This window comes from Thunnus thynnus, chromosome 23, assembly GCF_963924715.1.
Source record: "Thunnus thynnus chromosome 23, fThuThy2.1, whole genome shotgun sequence".
Taxonomy (NCBI): domain Eukaryota; kingdom Metazoa; phylum Chordata; class Actinopteri; order Scombriformes; family Scombridae; genus Thunnus; species Thunnus thynnus.
Window position 1 is genome coordinate 18,800,257 of NC_089539.1, and position 23,267 is coordinate 18,823,523.

At 40.3% G+C, this 23,267-nt stretch overlaps 1 protein-coding gene across 3 annotated transcripts; it reads right to left on the reverse strand.

Moving 5' to 3' along the window:
• Window positions 1-276: 276 nt before the first annotated feature.
• Window positions 277-22,878, reverse strand: tulp3 (TUB like protein 3). 3 transcript variants are annotated; one of them, XM_067582280.1, is made up of 13 exons: window positions 22,761-22,825; window positions 17,463-17,557; window positions 14,866-14,907; window positions 12,653-12,704; window positions 8,513-8,675; window positions 7,255-7,485; window positions 4,529-4,662; window positions 4,216-4,407; window positions 3,981-4,093; window positions 3,392-3,509; window positions 3,185-3,283; window positions 2,899-3,070; window positions 277-2,710 (listed from the first exon to the last, which is right to left on the reverse strand). In XM_067582280.1, exons 2-13 carry the CDS (start codon window positions 17,516-17,518, stop codon window positions 2,577-2,579), a joined length of 1,506 nt encoding a protein of 501 aa, XP_067438381.1. In that variant the 5' UTR covers window positions 17,519-17,557; window positions 22,761-22,825; the 3' UTR covers window positions 277-2,576. The 3 variants fall into 3 exon arrangements, with proteins under 3 accessions (XP_067438381.1, XP_067438382.1, XP_067438384.1); XM_067582281.1 differs by lacking the exon at window positions 17,463-17,557 and having other exon boundaries at window positions 22,761-22,878; XM_067582283.1 differs by lacking the exons at window positions 12,653-12,704; window positions 14,866-14,907; window positions 17,463-17,557; window positions 22,761-22,825 and adding an exon at window positions 11,296-11,604.
• Between the last annotated feature and the right edge of the window lie 389 nt (window positions 22,879-23,267).

Consider the following 23,267-nt stretch of genomic DNA (forward strand, 5'->3'; position numbering starts at 1 on the left):
ACCCAAAATACAGATCATGTGCAATGAAGTTCTACTTGACAACAGCAACATAAGCAGACAGTTAAAATGTTCAAATGCATTCCAAAACATATGAAGCACTTTTTTTCACACGGTATCAGGTTTTCTTATTTTATTTTATTTCTATTGTCTGTACTGTGCCAAAAAGTTAAATTAAAAAATAAGTTCCAACAAAAAAAAAAAAAAAAAGTTTTTTATTTTGGTTATTTAAATGTTTTACATGGATGGAAAGAAGTACTTTTGTTTCGCTCTCAAAGGTGTTCTGAATCAAGTTGACATCGGTCACGTTTAGGAAAATAAACAGTTAACTAAATTCATTAACCTCTCAGTATATTAACATGATACACAAGTTTGATCATCCATTGATATTTTTTAACTGTTGAAATACAGCCAGACTGGAATGTCTTTCACCAAAGTCTCTTGTAATAAAAGCATATATATTTCAAAATATTCTCTATAAACTTTTATCTCTGTCTTCAAAACTCCATTGCACGCTTTCTTCATAATTTTTGTGTACAAAATGACAAAAATTGATTTTCACAAACTGCTGGCACAGTTCTTTTTTTTTTAAATATCTGTAACATTATTGATTTCTTTGAAACTAACAGGATATTTGTAGTTTGCATGTTGAGGATTGTAACTGACAGGCCATTTGGACTAGAAATATCCTACTGAGATAGCAGTTAAGTCTACCCCTGAAAACCATCTTCCTGCAGGATATCCCACTGAAGACTTTTGAGTAATGAATCCAGATTCGGTCGTATTAAAGTAACTGCCACTCAAAATGATTTACTGCTGGCCCTGTAGCAAAATAACCGTCAACACGTATGTACTATACAGATGTATTCAGTTCCATTTTCACATGCTTGTCACATACATACAGTACAATGAAAAGGACAAAATATTAGGGACATTTAATGATGAGCCACGTAAAGGCTACTATCCCTTATTGATTTCCCTTAAGTTTCCCTCAGAGAGAAGAAGAGTCACAGGCAGTTACAGAAGGCAGACCAACAAGATGTGGACTGTACAAAATAGGGTCCAACTCCATCTCAACTCAATAAATGTCACATATACTGTATCTTGTACAAACAGTGTAGATACAGTAGATTTTGTGTAGTTTCTCTACATGAAAACAAAGTCTTGGATGACTTCTGTGTTTGTGCAGCCATGAACATATAAACTCTGTCTTTTGTATTACTGCTTAACTTCCATCCGTTACTTTAAAATATGTCATGAAATGACATTTAGTATTTTATGCTTAAAGACTGCTAGATTAAATGAAATAAGAAGGCATTACATTGTAATTTATATACAGTATGTATATCTTTTTTCATTAAATGTGCAATTTTGCGTTTATGTTTTTTTTTTTTCCATGATAATCCAACTTGCTAAAACAAAGAAAAAAATCACAGTCACAAGATAAAAATTACACATATTCACAAAAACACAATAAACATAAGACAGGCCTGTTTTTGAATAATGCACCTTCCACACAAGAAAGAAAAGTGATGATAACATGATAATAAAGAATGAAATTAGTAGTAGATGGCAGTTTAAACCATACTGCCACATTTAAAGATGTAAACAAGATTTAAATTCTGTAGCCATGCTAGCGGGGAGACTGTAATGCACGTTATACACCAGGAAAAATAACCGTTGGATGGATGAAAAACTGAAAAACTTTGCTTTCTTAGTTCCTTGTTACTAAAGCAGGGCAAAAAAAAATAAATCTGAAGTTTGGCCTGGAGGTGGCGCCAAAGGAAAGGCCACGTTGTTATGTAATTCAAAATGGTTTATGCTCTGCAGAGTGACACCTCACACTCAGCTTGTCAGGCTAAACTCTACGTTGTCAGGTTTGACTCATCAGTCCAAGCTGCATTTTATCAGCCTCAGGCTCATATGCCTCTGCTGCAGGGGACAGTGGATTTTGGTACCACAGGTCCACAACAATCCATCAAATGACTGCTATTAAATATTGCAGCCTGGGTAAAGGTGTTGGACTGACAGACTTGCTGCCATTAAAGCAGCGCCGCTAGCATGGCAAAAAAACACTGTGTGAAATCAAATTTAAAGGCAACTGAAACAGAAAATACATGATTAATACACATCCCACTGCTCTTCAAACAACAAAGTATGGTCATAAATTTAACATCAGTGCTTTTTGCAGCAGATGTCTGACAAGAGCACCTGTCTCCAGCACTGATGAGAGCGGTGTGTTTTGCTTTGTCTTTTCCCTTTTTCACGTTGTATACATGTGTACAAATACACATATACTGTACACAATGGGTAAACTGATATTGAAACAACCCCTGTAAAGTGGCATGAAAAAAAAGAAAACAAGTACAGAAGTCAGGAGGATCACATTTGCCAACAGAGCACCGACACTCCTGACCAGCGTCCTCTTGCTCTAATTCATATTTGTTTGTTGACCGCGGTGTGAACTGACTCCCGATGATGTAAGCAGTGTTGCTGTCGGCTTCCAAATAGTTCAGTGAGGAGAGATTTTAATGGGGAGGCAGGAGAAGCGGTGGTGTGGAAGCAAAACTGGTGGTGTTTCATTCACAGGCCAGCTTGCTGTCGAAGCTTGACAAGCCGATGGCAAAGGCTTGAAGAGCACACATGGGATAGTTGTAGTCCAGGGTGAAGATGTCTTCGGCCACTCTGCCAAACTGCATGACGATGTAGTCAGCTGGAGCGAGGGGTAACAGTGGGTCAAGTATACAGTGCATTTATCGCTAATATGAGCATGAACAGTGCAAAAATGTGTGGGATAGTAAATTAGTTAGAAATATCTTCATGTATAACTGCCCAATCCTACCTTAACTTCTATGAACAGATTCTATGGAACTTCTGTACACACAGAGAGTGGTAACTTACGGTCATTGTCGTGAACTATTTGAAAGTTCTTGACTGAAGCTTGAGTGACGCGGCCGTGGAAGTTCAGCACGTAAGACTGGGTGTCATCGTTCCACACGGGGGCCTTGTTATGCAACTCAATCAGGTTGTCCAGTGAGTGATTCTGCCACCTGCTCAGGAGGCTCTCCTGCTCCTGTAATATTTATTTTGAGGTGTCAGTTTGGGTACAGATGAACAGAAACACACCAGGTTTGCAGAGGTTGCACAAAATAATGCATAGTCAACATTCCAGGACCATCAGACTCACATTTTGAGGTCTTACAGGGACTCTTTCAAAGTTCATGTTCATGCCCGGGATGATTACAGTCATCTTACGTGGTCCTTTGAATCCCAGCACATTGGTTTCCTGCCCAGTGATGAAGAGAATGAGACTTAATATTATGAATGAACTGGCAGCGAACACATACAGTAGCTTGTGTTTGTGTGTGTGTATGTGTCTTTGTCTTTCACTCACATAGCAGATGGCAGCCAGCTCCTGTCGCGTGTTGCTCTCCTCCAGCAGTGCTCCGGGGTTTTTGCAGGGATTGGTGCCGTTGTCGTACACTGTGAATTTGGTGCCCATGAGGTTGGACCTGATAGAATACACACTTGTGAAGTTTTTCACACTATTTCACATTTTTCAATAACATTTTTTTAGCAAATGAGAAGCAAAAGCACTCTTTTCTTAAAACCAACCGAATATCACAACCAATTTCATGTTTTGTACACATGTTTAGAAGATAACAATTACTAAGAGTTGCTCTTAAGGGTATGAAAACTAAAAATGAGCACTGTTTGCTCATAGCCGTGCCACGCAATGCAACTATTTGATGCCAAAATGTGGATTGCGTAGTTTGTTTCATACAATCAGCACAAAATGCAGTCTTGTAGCATATAAAAAAATAAGTGAAATGTTGTTAACATCCCCTTAATTCACCGCGACTTTCAGGAGGATTCAAGCAGATTATCTAGACGATAATCCAAGTTTTAAAACTGACAGTTTAAGAAGTGACCATGTAGCCCTCCATGGACAAAAACAGATCTAGTAGAAAGTGTGGTTTTACCTCAGTTTACCTATGAAGCTCTCTCCCTCTCGCGACAGATCAGTAGCATCCACTGAAATAAGGTAGTTGGATGTCTTACTCTTCTTTCTCTTTCTTCCTGCCAGCAAAAACACCTGCAAAGAGACACCATGATGTATTTATACTGTATCCATACTGTCCACGATGGGTTGAGAGGTTAGTTTCTTATTAAGTTTTTGTGTTTTCCTTTTCGAGTCTAAACGTCTCCAAACCTCACCCTCTTGCCATCCTCTCTCTCCATGTGCATGAAGTAGGTGGGGTAGAGGCCGCGGTCCATGCCCTTCTTGTCCCGGGTGATTCGACATTTGACGGTGACGCCACGTGGAGCCGGACGCAAGACGAACTCCTCTAGATTGGCAACATCGATTAGCGAGCTCTCTGCAGTGGGCGATCCTGGGGTCACCACCTCCTGGGTAGAAGCAGTACGTTAACTTTGCACACAGTATTTGGTATTGGTTGAGGAGTTGTGCGCTGTATAGTGGTTGCAATGTTAGGATCTTAATTGTGAGTGAATTTATTGGGCTACTCACTGGAATGTCCTTGCCACTGGCAGCGGAGGACGGCCTTGTGGTATCTGCGTTGGGGGACAGAGAACGTGTCCGTTCTTCCTCCCCGTCATCCTCGTGCTCACTGGCTTCATCAAAGTTCATACTTCCTGACAGACCTGGTGAGGGACACGAGGCAACAGTGAGCTTTAAATGATACATGAAGGTCTTTACCATTTTTATGCAGGGAAGACGAAATGGGAAAATGAAACCCAGAGGCTCTCTGCATATCCCCTACTGCAAAAGAATCTGAAGAATTTTATTTCCTCATAGTTTTTTTTTTCGTTTTGGTTTCAAATTGTCCCCAAGGTGTATTTTATGTTTCTTTGGTTCATCTAAGGTCTTTGATGTGTGACAATTAATTTCTCAAGAACTGATGTAAGAACTGATGCAACACTTGAGATGTTGAGGCAAAATAGTGCATTAACCAGTCAAATTATCACTCCCTTTTATATTTCTGTGAAATATTAATAGGGATATAGTTTCTTTACATGAGAGAGATTCATATCTGTAACTTTACAGCAAAGGAGGAATCAGAAACAAAGCCTTGTGAATCTAACTGAGCCATCTCCACACTGCTTTCTATCTAACTGAACATGATTATTCTGTTAAAACTGCTCAACACTCATCTTACAGAAAGGTCACATTTAGCTAGTGGCCTTGACTGAATCCCTACCTGTCACAACCTATGCATCTTTTTCTAAGTCACTTTCTGCAAGGGTGCAATTAACGTCAAGAGACGAGACTGACGTCCCTTCCATGGATTGCGTCTGTGTCCTCGTGAAGAGACAGCTCTATGCAGTCATGCAGATGTAAAGTGGGCCTAGCTGACTGCAGCTGGTTTGGACTGCTTGAGACATCTGTCTCTTCATTGATAATTGGATTTATCAACCAAGACGCAACTCTTGGCTGCAGCTATAGTTCATTTTAATGTGCTGTCAGAAGATGACAGTGTTCTGATTGTATGGGAAGATCTCAGTGAGCAGGAAAAATTGTGTTTCTTCACAGCTTTGCAGTAGTTAAGATATGTAAAATTTGGACTGTTAGAACATTTTCAACTGAGATTAAACTGTAACTTGTAAATTAATTGCTTGACCAGAAACAACATTAATTATAATAATGTGGGTGCTATAAAATTATATGTTGCAAATGCTGTCTAATTACTGTAATCCAATCTTCAGCTTTCAAGTGTATAAATTATAGTAATTTTGGCTTTGCTTCTTCAGGCACACAAAGCTTTTTCCGCTTGGCCGACAATAGAGCCATTCTGACCTCAGACACCTCTGCCACCTCCTCCTGGTACCAATCACCTGGACTAACATATCCTGGGCAGGTTAGAGGGTGTGAAGGGGGGTTGGAATACCATATCGAACGAGATGAATTATGTGACAGACAACGCAGCCAAACACAATATTTATACTGGGGTATTTGCAAGAGATGAACCCTGGATATGCAGCAATCCCTCAGAGAAAGTCAGAGCCATCATGAAATACAGATTGCAAATGTTAGCCTCCCTCTAACAGTGACTCCAGGGCTCCAATTAAAACACCAAACAAACTTGTCTGAGCCAGTGGGTTATGAAATCAACCATCTGGAAATGTCAGAGAGGACTCATAATGGGCTAACCAGCAACCTTTCCAACACACGGACTTTGAGCTACTAAATAAAACCAAAAAGACACATATCCACATCATCACAGCAGGTGAGGGATTTAAACTTTTGCAATCAACCAAAAATAGAGATTGTGATTGAATGAGCTGATCAAATATGTATCAAATGTGCCTCACATCTCAATTCCCTCATTTCCTGAAGGGTTGGGGCTAATATGGAAGGACAGGGAGCCGAAAATACCTGCCTGAACTCCTGAGGACATAATATATTCCTAATGCTAAACTGGGGTGACATTAACAATGAGGCTTTGCATTATTGAGAGGGACAATGACATTTGCTACTGCAGCATCACGTCACATTGTAGCTCAGAAAAAAGACATGATAGCTATGTCAGCCTTTGGTCATTTGACCCCGATACTAAATTAAAAATCAACAACCTTCCCTGTAAGTTAATGTGGTATTTAGGATGGAGAAACTTGTTTTTGCACCACAGCATCAGGTGGATCAGAAAAGTAAACAAACCCGCTCCGGGCTCAGATACATCTTCCATAAACTTTATAAATACCTGGCAGCTGGCTGATGTAGTGAGGGTGGTAGTAGTTATAATGAGGCCATAGATGAGTGCTGCAGTGTGAACAATGCCCTGGCCTATTATTAAATGACCCATTTCTCACTGCGTCACCATCAATCACACCACTGTCTGCATCCCTGTTCCATACTGCAGCGAGAGAGGGCTTCAAATTCTGGGGGTGTCACAAAGTCTGACAATAAGTGCTAATCTGGAGTGACTTTGAAGTATAACTGCATTAACACAGAGCGGATAAATACGCTATACACTCTTGAGAGTTCAGATGATTGACTGTCATCCTGATCTGAATAACATTCTCTTTCCATTCCTCGAAAATTGCTACCACTTTCCAAGTGCTTTTTTTGCCTGGTAGTCAAGATTTGGGGGTGATTAATGGTGGTGCAAACATTATAATCTTAGGGAAAGTATACATTTTCATTCTTATTCATTCATTTTAAGCAACAGGTGTATTTCTTCTATATCATAGATCTTTATCCTTGTCCCGTGTGCTGCGCTCTGCCAGGACTCATACCTTGTTTCTGCAGCAGTTCATGGATATCTGTCTTGGGCTCCAGCAGCGTCTCAGTGTCTCCGTCCCGCTCAGGTTCCTCAGCAGCAGGAGACTGGGGCTGAGACTGGGACTGGGGCTGGAAATGAGACTGGGACGGGGACTGGGACTGGGACTGGCTCACCGATAGGATTTGAATTTTCATTCCCATATCAGGGGCTTCTGATCCCAGGAAAGCTGCTGGGCCATCAATACCTACGGCAGGAAAAACACTCAGTTGTAAATGTCCTCGTGTTGTGATAATTACACAGCCCTGTTTATCTGTGTCTGAGCTTAGCTGGACCTGAGTCATCACACTTACTGAAAAGCTTCACTACTTTAATTTGACTCGCCTGGATTGTTGTTGAGTGAGTACCTTAAACAGATTCTGTTTGGTACCTGAAATATGATTGATGTACCCTTTCTTATCCTGCTTTTTGCAGCACAAATGGAGGTGTGCTGAGTTTTCTCTTTTGATTTTTCTTTATTTAGCATTTTTTACATCTGTAAGCTGCACCTGCAGAGAGACAGTCAGTTAAATCAGAGTTTGTTGTTTATAGTCTGTCAGTGTGATCAGCATTGTGATCAGCTCTCATGTCTAAATGAATCCCTCCCTTGAGATCTTACTTGATAACATGTTTTTATGTTTAAATTATTTTGTCTAAATATAACACTAAACAACCATATGGCTAAAGCGAATGCACGTGTTACACCTCAAGATTTTAAATGACTAAATTGTTATATTGAAATTAGTACTAATTATCACAATATTAATTTTTGCCATGTCACCTAACCTTAAGTGATCTGCTAAGATTATACAGTGAAAGCAGCAACCTCAGCAAAGAAGAACACATGTCAAACACAAACATAACTTTGTGTGCAATGCAGTAATATCTACGACTGTGATGCCTTTAATATCTGGTAATAATCTGCTTGCACATAGTTCTCCTTCTGTATAAAATGACGACATTGCAAGTGTTTTTTAGTCTTTTACCCAAAAACGCTAAACTGATGTCTGTGGAACTTTGAAGATGACATATTTGTGCTGTTATTGTTATGTAATGTCTTTTTTTTCTTCTTTTTTTATACAAAATAGCATCTGTTGCAATATGAAGTCAATGCCCACTTTTTAGTGTGAAGAGGAAAGATTGTTTGAAAATATCTATGTGCTTTTTACATGACTCTCCTTCATGACTTATGCAAAAATGATGCAACACAAACCAGTGCCCAGTGTTTCCCTTACCATCCATGATGACATCGTTGATGATACTGACTTGAGACTCTACCAGCGGGGCCTGCTCCTCGCCTCGCCGTGTCCTGGAGCGCCGGGGCCGAGCCTCTGTGTTGGGCTGGACCATCAGCGGTTCCTGACGCTTCCTCCGCTGCTTCTGTTCCAGCAGCGCCCTCTGTAGACCAAACAGGGGAACAAAAATTACGTTAAACTATATTCTGTGTACAAATGTAAAAGAATATGGCACATAACTGGAAAATCACAGCTTACATATATAATAGATTTCTATTAAATGCTATAAGAGGTTGAGATAATTTAGCCAAGCTGGAGAACATCAGCTATATGAGGTGAGGGTAATTACATTTGTATGCATGATGAGTTACAACTTGTAATTTCTGCTTTCAGTAGGTATTGCAAATGGTTAAAATTATCAAAGTACAGCTTTCTACTCTGATTTCAGTCATTATTTTTAAGGGTAACCAAAATGGAAATCCAGATTTATCCTCTTGAGACCTCAAAAGTTTGTAAAAAACTTCACAGTAATCCATCAGATACTTGTTAAGCTATCTCTCTGAGCTGCCAACCAACACTTCCATCCCAAGAGCTCCACCACTAGCATAGCTAAACACCAATCTAACAACTGGACAAGCCATTTAGTCACACATCAATATTCTGTTTTTGTAAACCTCCTGGACATAACAGGAAGGAGGTCTGAGCCTGTTAGGGCAGTGGGATAAATCCTGCATAGTTACATGATGGAATAAAAGTGTGACTATTTTACGTGATAGAAAGAGCATCCTTCAAACTCCTGCGCATGGAACGCTGCTTTATTCAAATAATAAGTACCGTGATAAACGACCACCTTCATGGGACAATGCACACACAATGCAGGTTACGTTTTGTGAATACTGAATGACTCGGTGAAGCCAAAAGAGAGGGGGCGAACATTTCTAATAAATCCTAGCAATCATGCCCAAGCATGTGCTGAATGGGTTCACTGAATAGCCACAATGATGGGTGTTGTTAGAGGCTCCTCTGGTGTTATGTTATGTTTTTCAAGTTAATATTCCATCAAGATTATCCATCAAGATTCACTAAAGCAGTGAGCCAGGTCTCTAAGGATTCATCATAATATAATCAGTGACATGAAGCTTTTTCTTTCTTATTTTTGCCTGATAAATGTACAGGATTGGTATATACAGCAGCAGCTAGGTAGTGCGGTATAGTAAGGGGTTGGGAATTCACCCCGGTCAAGCTTTATCCACTTCCCCCCAAGCTCCTGTCTCTGTGGTCAAAGCAGGATGGATTATGCAAGCACATTAATTAGCGCGCCAAATGCACAACAAGTTCTGTTTAGTGATGCTGTTTAGTGAGCCGGAAGAGACCAGGAGGCCTTGTCTCATATTAGACAGAGCAAAAAGCTTTCATAACTCATCAGTCATTGTGTTAGTACTCTGAAAATGCCTCCGAGGATGTTTTGAAATCTGTCTCTGTCCCTTCTGTACAATCACAGCAACATCCATGACTATTGTTATGACTGGAAAAGTGGATTGAGGTGATTTTTTTTTTAAATTGACCAGCATTATAAACAACACATCTCAATGGGTGCAAAGACAAGAGCCATCATGCATTGACAAAAGATGAGAAAATAAAGCCATTTGCTAAGAAAGCTAAGAAAATAAATAACTAAAAGCAAATTTTAACTCTATGTATGTATGTTCGATCTTTAATGGACAAGTTCATGATAAATCTGGGAGCTTGATCATCCAGATGTTGCTTCGTTATCATTTCAAAAGACCCTGCTTTTGAGAGGACCGCGATTTGCATTCTCTCTTCAGTGTCTATAAATAAAGGCGACAAAATGAATAAAACATAAAACAGGATTATCATAATTAACATCATTACTGTTAGTGTAATAAAGGGATGTGGAAATAATGCCAAATATCAGGATGCACAACAATGGTGGCGAAAGAAAAAGAAAAAAAAACACACAGACAACTGTAGATGATGTGAAATGGATGAAATGCTTATTGAGCTCAAATCTTTTCCTGGTGGTTATAAATTTCCTGCCAAATTTCACAATATTAAATCACTGTGGTCTATAATGTGTCTTTAAACATAATATTTGAGATTTCCCTGGATCAAAAGTTATTTATTCTGCCTTTTGTCAAGTCACAGGCTATTAAATGGAATAAAACTGCATCGGAAACAACTTTTTTTGAATGAAGATGACCTTTTAAGACGGATATTTACTTGTACTGTAGGCCTACATGCTGGACTGATTCTTCACACTATCAAAGTCTGACCAGTATTTGTCTTCCCTTCTAGTGGGTTATTTTAAGATAATCCATTGTACTATCTCGTTCTTTTGTAGAGACTCAGGACTTGGAATTTTCAGACTAGGGTGTGACTTCGTTCAGGCTTTTACAGTCCTTCCTGTGTCGGCCAAAACATGGAAAAAGCTCATCTAAGGTTTAAAGCATAGGTTAAGTTGATGAGACTTATAATATATACATGTGTGTGTCCGTGGAACGAACCTGTTTACAATCAAGTGGCCCACGTGAGATGAAAAAAAATAGGTCACGAGCAACATTCAAAGAGTAAGCAAAATTTGAGAACTGTCAGTGAATGATTGTGTGGATTTCTCTCTCCTATCTCAGAAAGACAGATTGGAAAAAAAACAGATAAGAAGACTGGATAAACAACAGCCACACACTTTTATCACTCATACAAACTCCTAAGACAGATGAAAAAAATGAAACATATCAGAAAAATAAGTATTAGAAGTTACCAACCCGTTCCATTGACATCCTGACAAAATCGCGAGCCAAATTTAACAAGTTTCCCTAAAGAAAAAACATCGCAGATCCCATTTGTCTTGAGGTCAGATGAAGCTACATTCTCCCCCAAAACGAGCGGCGCTCCTGCTGGGCACGACTCTGTCTTCCTGTCCCTCACTCCTCCTCTGGAACTGAGTTTAACGATCAAAAAAAAAAAACCAACAGCCTCCTCTGCACTATGTGGTCCCTCTGACATAAAAAGGGTCTGTCTCTCAGCCAAATACTGAGCGCTGGTGTGTGTGTGTGTGTGTTTGTGCGTGTGTATGTGCGGCCACCGTTGCTAACTGAATAAGCAGTCATTAGCGCTACAGCAGAAAGGAGACAGAGAGGAAGGAGGGGTGGGGTGGGGGGGTGATAGAAGCTGTGAGGTGCGCTCAAAAGTGAGATACGGTCACAGAAACAGTGATCCCAGCAGGGTTGTAAATTGTGAATGAATGGTTTTCATTTGGCACATAGTATTGAAAACAAACACAGTAAAAAAAAAAAAGGTGGATTTGAACTTTTATTCTTTAATATTTATTTATTCTTCGTATTTTCCATAACCTGCCTCTGATTTCCCTCTAGGCTTAAGTGTTTGTGAGTTATGTAAGAACAGGAGACTCTCAAGTGAGGCTGTTTGGACTCAGCTGAACGTGTAAAGCACAACTGCAGTGGAACCATGAGACACACACACACACACACACACACATACACACCAGTTACAAAGCCAGGCACCCCTCACTAAATCCTCCTCTCTCTTTGAACTCACCAATCTGGCCCTCCTGTTTCTTTCTGCCTAATGTGTGAGATAGCGGAGTACGGCTTCCAGCTTAAACCAAAGCTATGTGCACCGGCGCGGCTTTACAGCGAGGTCGGGTTTGGGATAAAGCATCTTACAGAGACTGAGGGGAAGGTGGAGGAGATGAAAAGAGAGCCAATGTGTGACAGAGGAAGGGCTATGTCAGGTAAAGGTTGGATAAAGGGAAACAATTCAGCCCTCGGGAGAAAGTAAGCATTAAAATTCAAAACGACTCGGCGGGTGGAAAACAAGAGATTTCCAGACCAACGAAATTAGTAGTGATGTTGAAGCTGCTCCTGCCAACAACAGACACCCCCCCTGGTGACGCCAGAGAGGGAGAACACAGGCTCATCTCAGCTCTTTTATTTCACCAGTCTCATGCAAAATCTTAGCAGGTGCTTATAAAAACAACACAGGTTAGACCTCGACTTAAAACACCATCTATTTGTGAGTTAAGAGACTTAATCGGACGAATTCTGCAGCATAAAATCTATGGACTACACTGATAAAAGTATGAATTCATTGGCTTCCTACCTGTTTTTCCAGTTTCTGCTGCATGAGACTGGCACTGTCATCTTCAATGCCACTGCAGAAGAAAAAGGGGAAAAGGTTAAAGACACATTAAAGATTTAACACATTAGAGCATCTACATTGAGTGTGATTTTCCTTATCATACCAGTAGAGGTCACCACGGCTGTTATTTTAAACAAAAGAATTGTTATCTTGTACGGACTTTTATCACCGTAGTGACATTTTCATTATGAGTTGAATATTTAAAAGTGTACGTAGTTAATGAAGGAAGAATTAAAACAATGTAGTCTACGACAAAACACGAAATAATGACCTTTCAGCTTAGAAACTAGTCAAACAATGAAAAATCTATAAGCCAAATTGACTTTCGGAGTCTTCTCATTCTCTGAAAATCTTTGACAGAAAAAAAAGAGACAATTAAGTTTTGTGAAAGAAAAGAGACAGAGAACAAGAAAAGAGGAAAAAGGACAAAGCTCCAGCTGAGAGAATGCATTGTAGTCTGGGTCCTCTGGGCATTTATCACGGACACCTATCTGAAGGGACCGGGCCCATGTTGCTTAGCTACAGTGAGGAGCGAGAGAGAGAGAGAGAGAGAAGGGCAACAGCAGGAGTCTGTACTGTCAGAGACCTACAGTATCTCTGCTCGTCTCTCTGTCAAACACACACAAGTCAAGCACACGGGCTCATGTAACATGTGGGTCCATTTCTCATGTCTTTCATCTTTTTCCCTGTCAAGGAAAATATTAAATGTCACATGTTCGGCTGGGCTGAAATAGAGAGGATTAAGGATATGGAATGAGAAGTCTTTAAATCATGCTGTCTATCTCTCCATCAGGTAAGCTCATCAGATATCTGACTCGCTCATCCTCACTCCCTATTTCCATCTCCCTCAGTCGCTCTCACGTCCTTTCCACATCTCTAGTGTGTCGGTGATGACACACACAGTGCTTAAGCACCTCGAGCCAGATGCTGGCTGACATCAGAGCTCATCTTTGAACGATGGACACTGAATGCCAAAAGGTGACAAGTGCCTGAAACACATTTATTTATCTTTTTTTTCTCTTGGGATTTATATATTTTTTATTATCTTTAGGGGAATTAATATTTATAAGGGGATATATATCTTTATCCTTTCTGTTGTTGTAGTTTTTTTCCAAATACACAATAAAATGACAATAAACTAAATCCTTAATCTCTTGAATCTTGAATCTTCTCCCGAGTATAACTCACTGTTGCTACCGGCATACAGATGGGTCTTCCGGGAGGCCATTATGGTGCAGGTGACAGAGAGAAGGGCTTGAGAGTGAAGGATGATGGTAGTTTTTAATTACAGATCCGGGGCTGTCATTTAGGATGGTGAGGAAAGAGATGGGTGAAAGCTGCGCAGGTGAGCTGAGCGGCGAGACCTGGGTCACGGTGGTCTGTCGCGGGTGTGTTCTGGAGACTTGTGGGTTAAGTGACTTCTGCTAGAGTGGCTTTTATCAATTGACTCCCAGATTTACAAAAGAGTTTGTTTCCAATTAAAGTGGCCAATAATTGTGGAAGGGCATAAATAACTGATTAAAATGTTTACTTAGATTTCCCATCAGGCTGTGCCATTAATATTGCTGTTTCCATGCTACAAAGAATTCACAGTCTGATTAATAGTTGAAGATGCACCTCCCACATTACAACATCAGAGTTTCCCTGATGAAATCAACCTCTAACAAAATCTTCTTGTCATAATGGATCTGTGCTGTATCCCTGGAGGAAAACTGTGTGAATATTATAATTAAACTGAGCTTCAGGACATTTTTATAGAGGCTTTAACACAGTAGAGCATGTACAAAGACGTGTAAGCAGTGAGAGACATGCTACTCGTGAGGATTATTTATAACCTAGAGAGCAATCGAAACTGATTAAAAAGTGGAAGAGACACAGCGAAGAGTCTTAGCGGTGGAACATTTTTGACACGTTTTGAAGCAGTTGTAAAAACGTTGTAAAAACGAAGAAAAATATGATGTTAAGTTCATGGAAAATATGCTTTTTAAAATGCATGTTTTCTTGCTGGTGCTGCATAATCACAATGTGGTGTTTTGTTTTTTTTTATCATACAGGAGCAGAAGTTCAATCCACCCTCCTGTCAGTCAATAATCCTCTATAACCAGGTAATTCAATTGACAAATTGTGAAAGAAGAAGGTTTGTGCATGAGTGTGTGTTTTGGGTTGCTGTTTACCTTGCTGTTGAGTTAGAGGAGAAGCTGGCAGAGCTGGAGGGTCTTCAGGGAAAATGGCAATTTGGCACCAAGGCAGCAAGAAGCACAGGATATGTGAAAAATGAGAGAATGTGAAATAAGTTCCGCAACAAGACAAATAAATAACAAGTAATCTATGGGACATTAATAACACTCCATACTGTTATACTATATTACTGTACGCCAAACAAGCTGATCATGCTGAAGCTGTAGAGCAGGTGTGATGTAAAATAAGAGTGTTGTCATACAGAAGTTCTTGGAAAACACACACACACACACACACACACACACACACAGGGCGCCTCATCACAGCTGTGAGTGATCAATGTTTCATTAGTCCATCACAGCTTGGGTGACAAGAGAAGGACACGCCACCGTTGTCCCTTCCTTGTGTGTCAGACCGGGGTAACCATGGAGATTTCGGCTCCGTCAGCAGCGCACCTCTACCAGCATTGATTAAAAACCTGCAGCCAGCTTGTGTGTAATCGGAGGCCTTAGCACTGCACTGTACAGATTTACAGACCGACAGAGGGAGGGGGGGGGGGGGGGGTCTGCCAACGTGTGCCTCACATCAACATCAAAATATCTATTAAGACAACATTTGTGAGGCAAATATTTCGTGCCATATAATATTTAGATATGCCTGAAAAATGTAGGCGCTATTATGATTTTGAATGATATTATAATATTTACCAATACACAGTAAGAGCTAAATAATACACACACACAAACACAGATTGCCTGGCAATGTTTTCTCTTCAAAGCCTGTTGTGTGTTTTTCCTAAATTTGACAAAGACAAATACTCAGGTGGTGTAAACACTTTTTAATCTGTCAAGCAGGAGGGTTGCTGTTGATTCAGGGTGCAAAAGAGGACAAGTTGACCGGTGACTTCTTTTTGAGATATTATAGCTATTTAAAAAAAAAAATTGCATGGCATTAACCAGAGAGATGTTATTATCAGAACACAGTCCATTTTGTTTCGTTGTTCGTTTTAATTAAAAGCCCTCCACTTTGCCTCTTCAAAAAAGGAATTTGAAAGTTGAATGAGCGGAACCTAATTTCTGCCACAGGCAATTCTGCTCCCAATGTAGAGAGGATACAGAATAAAAGGAGGACTGATAAGATTAAATGCTTAATTCCCTGTGGGCCGGTGCAAGGCTACCAGAGAGTGAGAGAGAGAGTGAGAGCATATACCAAAATACATATAAATGAGTGAAAGAGAGACAAGTACAGTGTTCAGCATAAAACTAGGCAGTAAGGATTTAGCTTTTCACCTAAAGAGTTCCCTTCCGAAAAACTGATACCAAGAGTGCTTCCACAATGAAGAAGCTAACTGGAAAAGGATAAAACAGAGCCTCATCTGACCAGTACTTGCCAGTGTGGGTTGTTCGCCATGGCCAGTTAGCACAAGTTTTGGTTAGGTCTCAACAGGCACAATGGTACCAAAGCTGGCAACTCCACCGTGACAACAAGACTCAGCACACAAAAGCAGCACACAGTCACTGCACCCAGCTGCTGTTTGGCAGGACATAGTTATAGCATCAAACTCCCCTTAAAACCACACATTTGCATTTTTACATTTCTTCGTTGAATAGATTATTCAAACGAAATTCGACTTGTTCATTCGTGAGCTTTAGAGGTGCTGATAGATGTGCTAAGCTTGGCTAACGACGTCCTGGCATCAGCTCCTTACTCACAGACATGAGATTTTATTGATCTATTCATCTTACTCTCTTAACAGTCAATAAACATACTTCCCAAAATGTTGAGCTATTGTCTGCTATTATCTTTCTTTTATTTTATTTTCTACCTCAACGCAGGCCATCTAAAAAACAGTTACATACATTATGTTTATAGGTGTTCAAGTGGTTGTGCAATTAGCAAAAGGTCAGCTGACCTATTCCCAAACTGGATCATTATTAAAAGCACAAACACTGAGAATATGAGTCACCTGGAATCAGAATCTACACATTTATGAGTCTTCCTGAAGAAAATGCTACGAGGACACGTTTCACAGTTTTTTCAGCTGTTTCATTAATCAGTTAGATGGTTATTCTGAGCACATCCTTAGTTACAAGAGTGTTCCAATCAAGCAGCCAACAGCATATGAAAAAAAAACCCATTTGGACAGACACACACACACATACACACATACACACATACACATATCACCAACTCTGGTTACAGCACAGTCACAGCCTGATGCTCTGAATAAGTAACGACATGGTGGCAGAAACATGAGCGAGAGGCACATCTTTGACGGCAGGTCAGCCATCCAGCTGGCCGGAGGGGATGGAGCGGTGACTGGGAGAAACATTATAGTATGCTGACCCGCGTCCTGCCCTGGTACAGGCCATTCCGCAATCCTCTCTACCCTAAAACACCAACACGGCTTGCAGAACTAAAGCAAAAAAAAAAAGCTTGTGTGTGTTGATACAGGAGCCAGTTGGCAGGCAAATAAACCATAAGTCTTGGAGGGCACACACACACACACACACACAAAAAAGGGTATTCTCAAACAACTGCTTCTAGTACAACAACTATTATATATGCGTCTGTGCCTGTGTGTGGCAGCTACCTGTATGACCAGCGACTGTAGACAGGCTGAGATCCCCCATTCTTTACAGTGTCCATGGATGCTGCTTCAGGAATGCTAGCCCAGGGCTCTCCTATCTACAGTATTCACAAAAATATTCATTTACACCGGAGCCCCGGAGTCACCGTGCAGTCCTACTAACACGGTAAAGCCCTGCTGGCTCCAAGATCTCTGCTATTATGTCACTGAGACAAGAGTAGCTATGTCCCACCCAGGGGAGTGACAGCTACTAGTGCTGAGGCAAACTGAGGTCGGAGGCTTGGAGCTGTTACCATGACTTCGCACTTCACGCAATGCACAAGGATTCAGCAAGGAGTGGGGATGAAAGTGACAAGCGTAACCTAAATATCAGCTTTAACAGAGCAAGGTCTGAATGTTCTTTGAACTTAGGTGAAGTCACTTGAACATGTTTGAGCTTATTCATGCTTGATATTGAGGCAAATCTGGAAAGTGGCTGGAAATATTTCTAAAAAAATCTGTTCAACCAGATGCAATCACTTAATTTCCCTTATTTTAACAACTTTCTGTGAGACTCAGCAGTCAGTCAGTCCACAGCTCATTTCCTCTGACTCACAAGGAGGCACTACATGTATCAAACCACAGATAAACATTCTGTCTGGCATCTTAGCTATATGCAATACTGGGAATTTATTAAGCTTTAAATAGCCTCTTCTAAAAATGAATACCCTGTCAATATTACTGGATTATTCTACATGCAACTGTGTGAGGATATGAGTAAGATGTTCCAGTCTGCGTTCCTCGTGATAACACTGAAAAGCACATGTTGTGTTATAGAAAGGTAACCTCAATAAACAGAAACCTATAGATTACCCTTTCTAAAAACAGACACGGTGTGGGGACCTTAATCTAGTTGCTAGGAGACCAGAGCCTCCCAATCTTTTTTTTTTCTGTGCCTATTTGCAAGAGCGAGAGGAAGAAAGCACAGAGAAAATGAAGAGTATGTTTGTGTACGTTTGTCCTGAGAGACAGTGGTAAAATGACATATAAGTCAACTGATGATAAGCAGGGGAATCGTTCACCAGAGGGAGTAATTATTGAGCTCAAAACAAATGATGGAAATAAGCTACAAGAGTTGATAATAATACCATTTCCCTGGAGGTACCAGAGACATGTCCTCCACTCTCGACTCCCTTACAATGTACAGTATTTGATTAGACGGCTTTAAAGAAATGTTAGCAGCATTTCTTTTGTCAGCGTGAGAAACAAGAGGACCTTGCACTGATCACAGAAAATACAAAATGTGACTGTAAACATGCTGAAACACATGAACAAGTACAGCAGACGTTGTAACTTTAGGGAAATTCGTGTAAAGTTGCAGCATTCAAATGGAGAAAGTGAGCCCGTTACAAATACCAGAGATGTTTTTCGGGTCTCTCCGTGCATGGGAAGCAGAGTGGATTACTCAGGCCAGCTGGCCTTATGTGTTTGGAATCTAGTGGACAACCACAGTAAATCACATCTCAGCCACAATCCATCCTTGCTGTTGCGGAGGTCAACCGCTATACTTGTGGAGAATTTTTTTTTTTCCAAATTGACTGATTCATATTGATAGTCTTACGATTTATAACTACGGTAAGTGCTGTGCTGCGTTCAGTTGATTCATAGTTGGCAGTTTAGGCAGAAAACTTATTGGTCAGCATGTTCCAACTATGCTGATAATTCCTGTAAACCACTGATGATGATTTTTTTTTTTTGCCAAAAGCAACTGACCTTATTCAATCATGTATTCTGTAAAGACTATGCACTCTGTATAATAGATTTGACAGTAATGTTCAATATTTCTGTGATTGTGACATTTTTATTGTGTGTTATATGCAGAAATAAAGCAAAGAAAACTATTTTGTTTAGTATCAGAGTCTCAGCAGAAGCAGCGGACGTTGTCAGGGACAATAACTTTGACATGTGTAAGCTGTAATTACTTTTCATCTGATAATTTTAAGATTACCATGCTACAAGGGACTAGAAAACCTTAACAGCCTCCCACTTTTCCGCACCGCACTCATGTTATCAGTCTTTGCAACATTACACTTGCTGTCATGAAAACTGTCACTCCTCAGATGCGTCATCTCTCAAAGCAGACTCTCAGATTTGAGAGTGCTACATTCTGCCAAGTGACTCAACTGTCACCAGTTAAGGAGAAATGGAATAAATATCAAATGGCACCTTGTGCTTTGAGAGAAATGTGCACTGACATATAACAGGAGAAGTGGGGAAAATGGCCCTTTTTCAACCATCTTTCAAGGTTGATCATTACAAACGCTGAGTCAGCCATCTGTGAACTTTAACACAAACTGTCTGGGTGAGTTGAGCCTACGGAGCAGAATGCATCACAGCTGGTGTGCTGACCGGGAATGAGTTTGTCATTGTGGCTCACATTACTAAACTGATACATTTACAGAGCCAAAACTTGTCTTTGAGTAAAATGGCACTGTTTGTTACACATCTAAGGAGAACTCAAGCAGGCTGATAATGATGCCATTTCAGTTTCAACAAATCCAGACTGACCACAAGTGGCATCACTCAGGACATGGACCTCTGTAGTACATTTATATTCCCTGACATAGTGTAATGGTCTCTGCCTACAGATAACCGATACCACCTGCCGATGTGGATAAGGCATTGACAGACGGCTGTCCTCTACCTCTGACCTAGGTATCAAACAAGGTTCCCAAAATCTACACGCAAGACCACCCTGGACGTGTTTAGGGAACCAGAGTTCAACCTGGCTTCTATAATCACCAGATGTTGTTGAACTACTACCAACGGGCCTGTTTAGTCAGGAATTCCTAACAGCCTGGGTCACAACGAAGTGTATTGGTGCAAAAAGGTGTTGGAGGTTTGAAAGCACTCCAAGAAGGCCTTCTAACAGGTCATCTCTGGAGGAGGCCCAATCTGACGGTCGAGGGCACTCGCCCGGTTTTATAGGGCAGCTTCGGAGCCCTGACGCTAACAGTTTAGCCAATTAAATCCCTAATAATAAACCTTTCAACCTAATTCTATACTGAAATCATATCTCTATCACATGTACAGCAGTAAGTTGTTATTCAATAAACATTACTAGTTTATCCTTAGCAAAATTCAATATAATTTGTAATCTAAATAAATTTAAAGCTAATGTCAGCCTATCCCAAGGGAGGCGTCTTTGCTTACCTTGAGGAAATACCAGAAGACCTCAGAGATGAGCACAAGTCAGGAACTTTGTTTGGAGTGTATAAAAATACAAACCAGTTTTATTTGGTTTTTACAAAATAAGTTATATAAGATGCAAAAAGTAAAATACAAAAAACTTGAAAGCTAAAAGACTAAAGAGAGACTCAAAGAGATCTCCCAAAAAGCCCTTAGGAAAAAGGAGGTCCCGCAAAAAGAAAAAGGAACCCTGAGTCTCTCTTGGCTTGTCTTTTCATAACTCTACAACTTCCTCTTCTTAACATTGTTATTTCCACATAAGGCCTTTTATCTGTAGGACATCTATCAGTTGTCCATGCTGATATTACATGACTTTACGCAAAATAGTGACCTTTTCTTCAGCTGTCACTTACAGTAATCCTGTGGAACATTTGAACCACAAGCTTTTGCTTTGGCCTCAGGTTTCATAACCATTGTCTATGTTTTTGATGTTTGTTTGTGTTTGTTTTAGTCATTCTTGTCAGTTAAGATCTAGTTCAGTACAAGTCGCACAAATTGCTTAAATTCCCCACAAATGGTGCAAGACATTTAACTATGTTTAATTTGTCATCGCTTAAAAATTAAATAAAATAGTCAGAAGTAGGATTGAGTAGAGTTTGTCTCAGCCACATATAGTGAAACTTTCAACACTAACAAGCCACATCCTCATTTGTAGTGTCATTGTTACTGCAGTAAAGACTATTTTGCATTATTTGTCCCTGCCTTGAATGGCAGCAGTAGTCTGCAAACTGATAAGATCAAACAGTCAGATTGAGACTCATAACTGTCCAACAGGAAAGGGTGGGAGCTACTACGGATTTTTATCTCACTGCACAATGAAAGCAGACCTCTGCTCCAGTGCTTCAAATCGTGCAAAGTAGCATCTATCATGCACACACACACGCACACATACATACTGCATGACGCTTATGCTCTACACCTGTTTTCATGATCAGTAGAGTGGACATCAGAAGGTGTAGGAAGCACTAGTCTCAGTGTGGCAATCAGGTTTTCTTTCATTATGAATATGTATATGTGTATAATAATATCCACGCATTTTGTATTTCCTGGCTTGCCTACTTAGTTAATAATTTGTTGAGTCAAGAGCTGAAGTAGCTCATTTGGTTCGTGACAAAAACAGATGCCTCGCAGGAAGGTTCTGACTCAGAAAAGACAGAGACAACAGAAAGGCATGTTCAAACATGACATGCATACATTTTTTTTTTCCTCATGACTCTCACTTCTCTGTATTCCCAGTTAGAGCTTTGAAGTGGTGCTTGACTGTGGCTACCGAGATCTGTGTCGCATATTACTTGATACGTTGTAGATAAACAGAGAGTGCTGGATTGCGTCTAGTCGTCGCACATTCCAAAACTCAATACAATCTTACATATTTAGCCAAGAGATGTAGCTATAATTATTTTTTATCAATAATGTATCGAAGGAAATGCCGCAGGAAATTGAAATGCTTTCATTTGTAACAGACAAATGGACACTATAGGGGTTAAATAATTGAAGAATGACAGCTAAAATGTAATTAAACGTTCATACATCGGGTTTACAGCGTTAGGTAAGATGAGTTCGCCCACTATTGTTGACGTCCATTGCTTTCCATTTCATCAAGGTAGTGGTTACAATGCTTATCAGCGAGCAAAGCGTAACACTATTAAAGCAACGTTAGCCTCTTGAGATTAATGATGAATTCTTTCTTTTTCTATTGTTCAGCTTCAAGTCATTTGTGAAGCGATTTTGTCCTGAAATGACAATACTGTTCGCTTACTCACTCACCTAAGCTCAATGCTCACGAAGTTGTATCGTTAAAATGAGAAAATTAAGACACGATAACTGTCATTTGCGTATAGCTGCCAGCTGTGGGGTGTCATAGCAAGCTTGTTACCGTTAGAAGCTAATGTTAGCGATAGCTGCCTCAGCCCCAGCCTCCCCTGTAAGCAATGGTGCCTCTTCTAAAAGTTGTGGGCGACAGTGAAGTTTTTTTCGGGTACAAGTTTTTTTTTTGTTAGCTTCTCATTCCACAGCTGCCCATATACAACAAATACTCCCACAACGAACAAGCAGTGTATGGTTTATTCTCACCTTATGCTGTAGTAACTCATGTTTATCCGCGGTTGCTAAGGAAGATCCTCGTGCGGCAGTACACTTTTTTTTGTGGACGCGGTAGGGGAGAACTCTCGCTCCTTAGTTACCGAACACACGAAGAACGGGCGTTGCTATTGGTCGACAGTCTATTTAGGTTGAAGCTGATTGGCGGACTATCCGGAGAAGGGTGGGGATAGTCCCCAACGGAGAATGGCTCTTTATTTTTCACTCTACCTAGAAATATGCCATCGCTATTGACAGAAATGGCAAATGTATTGTCACAGAAATAACAGAACATATAAAAGGGTTAAGACAAGTATTACGTGTCCTGTGTGTTTTTTTGCTTTGTTCTGTTTGTTATTGTGCTGTTATATGTTTTAATTGTGACCTGCCTAAGGGACTGCAGATAAAAAATTAGCTATAAGCTAACTCTGGTACAGTGCATCAAAAGGTAACATTTATGTTTAACACTGTGCATGGTCCTAATAAATACATAAATAAATA

Coding starts and splice junctions, on each gene's coding strand:
- tulp3 (XM_067582280.1), bottom strand. CDS start 17,518: ATGGACACTGTAAAGAATGGGGGATCTCAGCCTGTCTACAGTCGCTGG. Junction 7,486..8,512: donor CAACGATGTCATCATGGATG/GTAAGGGAAACA, acceptor TTCCTGCCGTAG/GTATTGATGGCCCAGCAGCT. Junction 4,094..4,215: donor AGAGAGAGGATGGCAAGAGG/GTGAGGTTTGGA, acceptor GTCTCTTTGCAG/GTGTTTTTGCTGGCAGGAAG.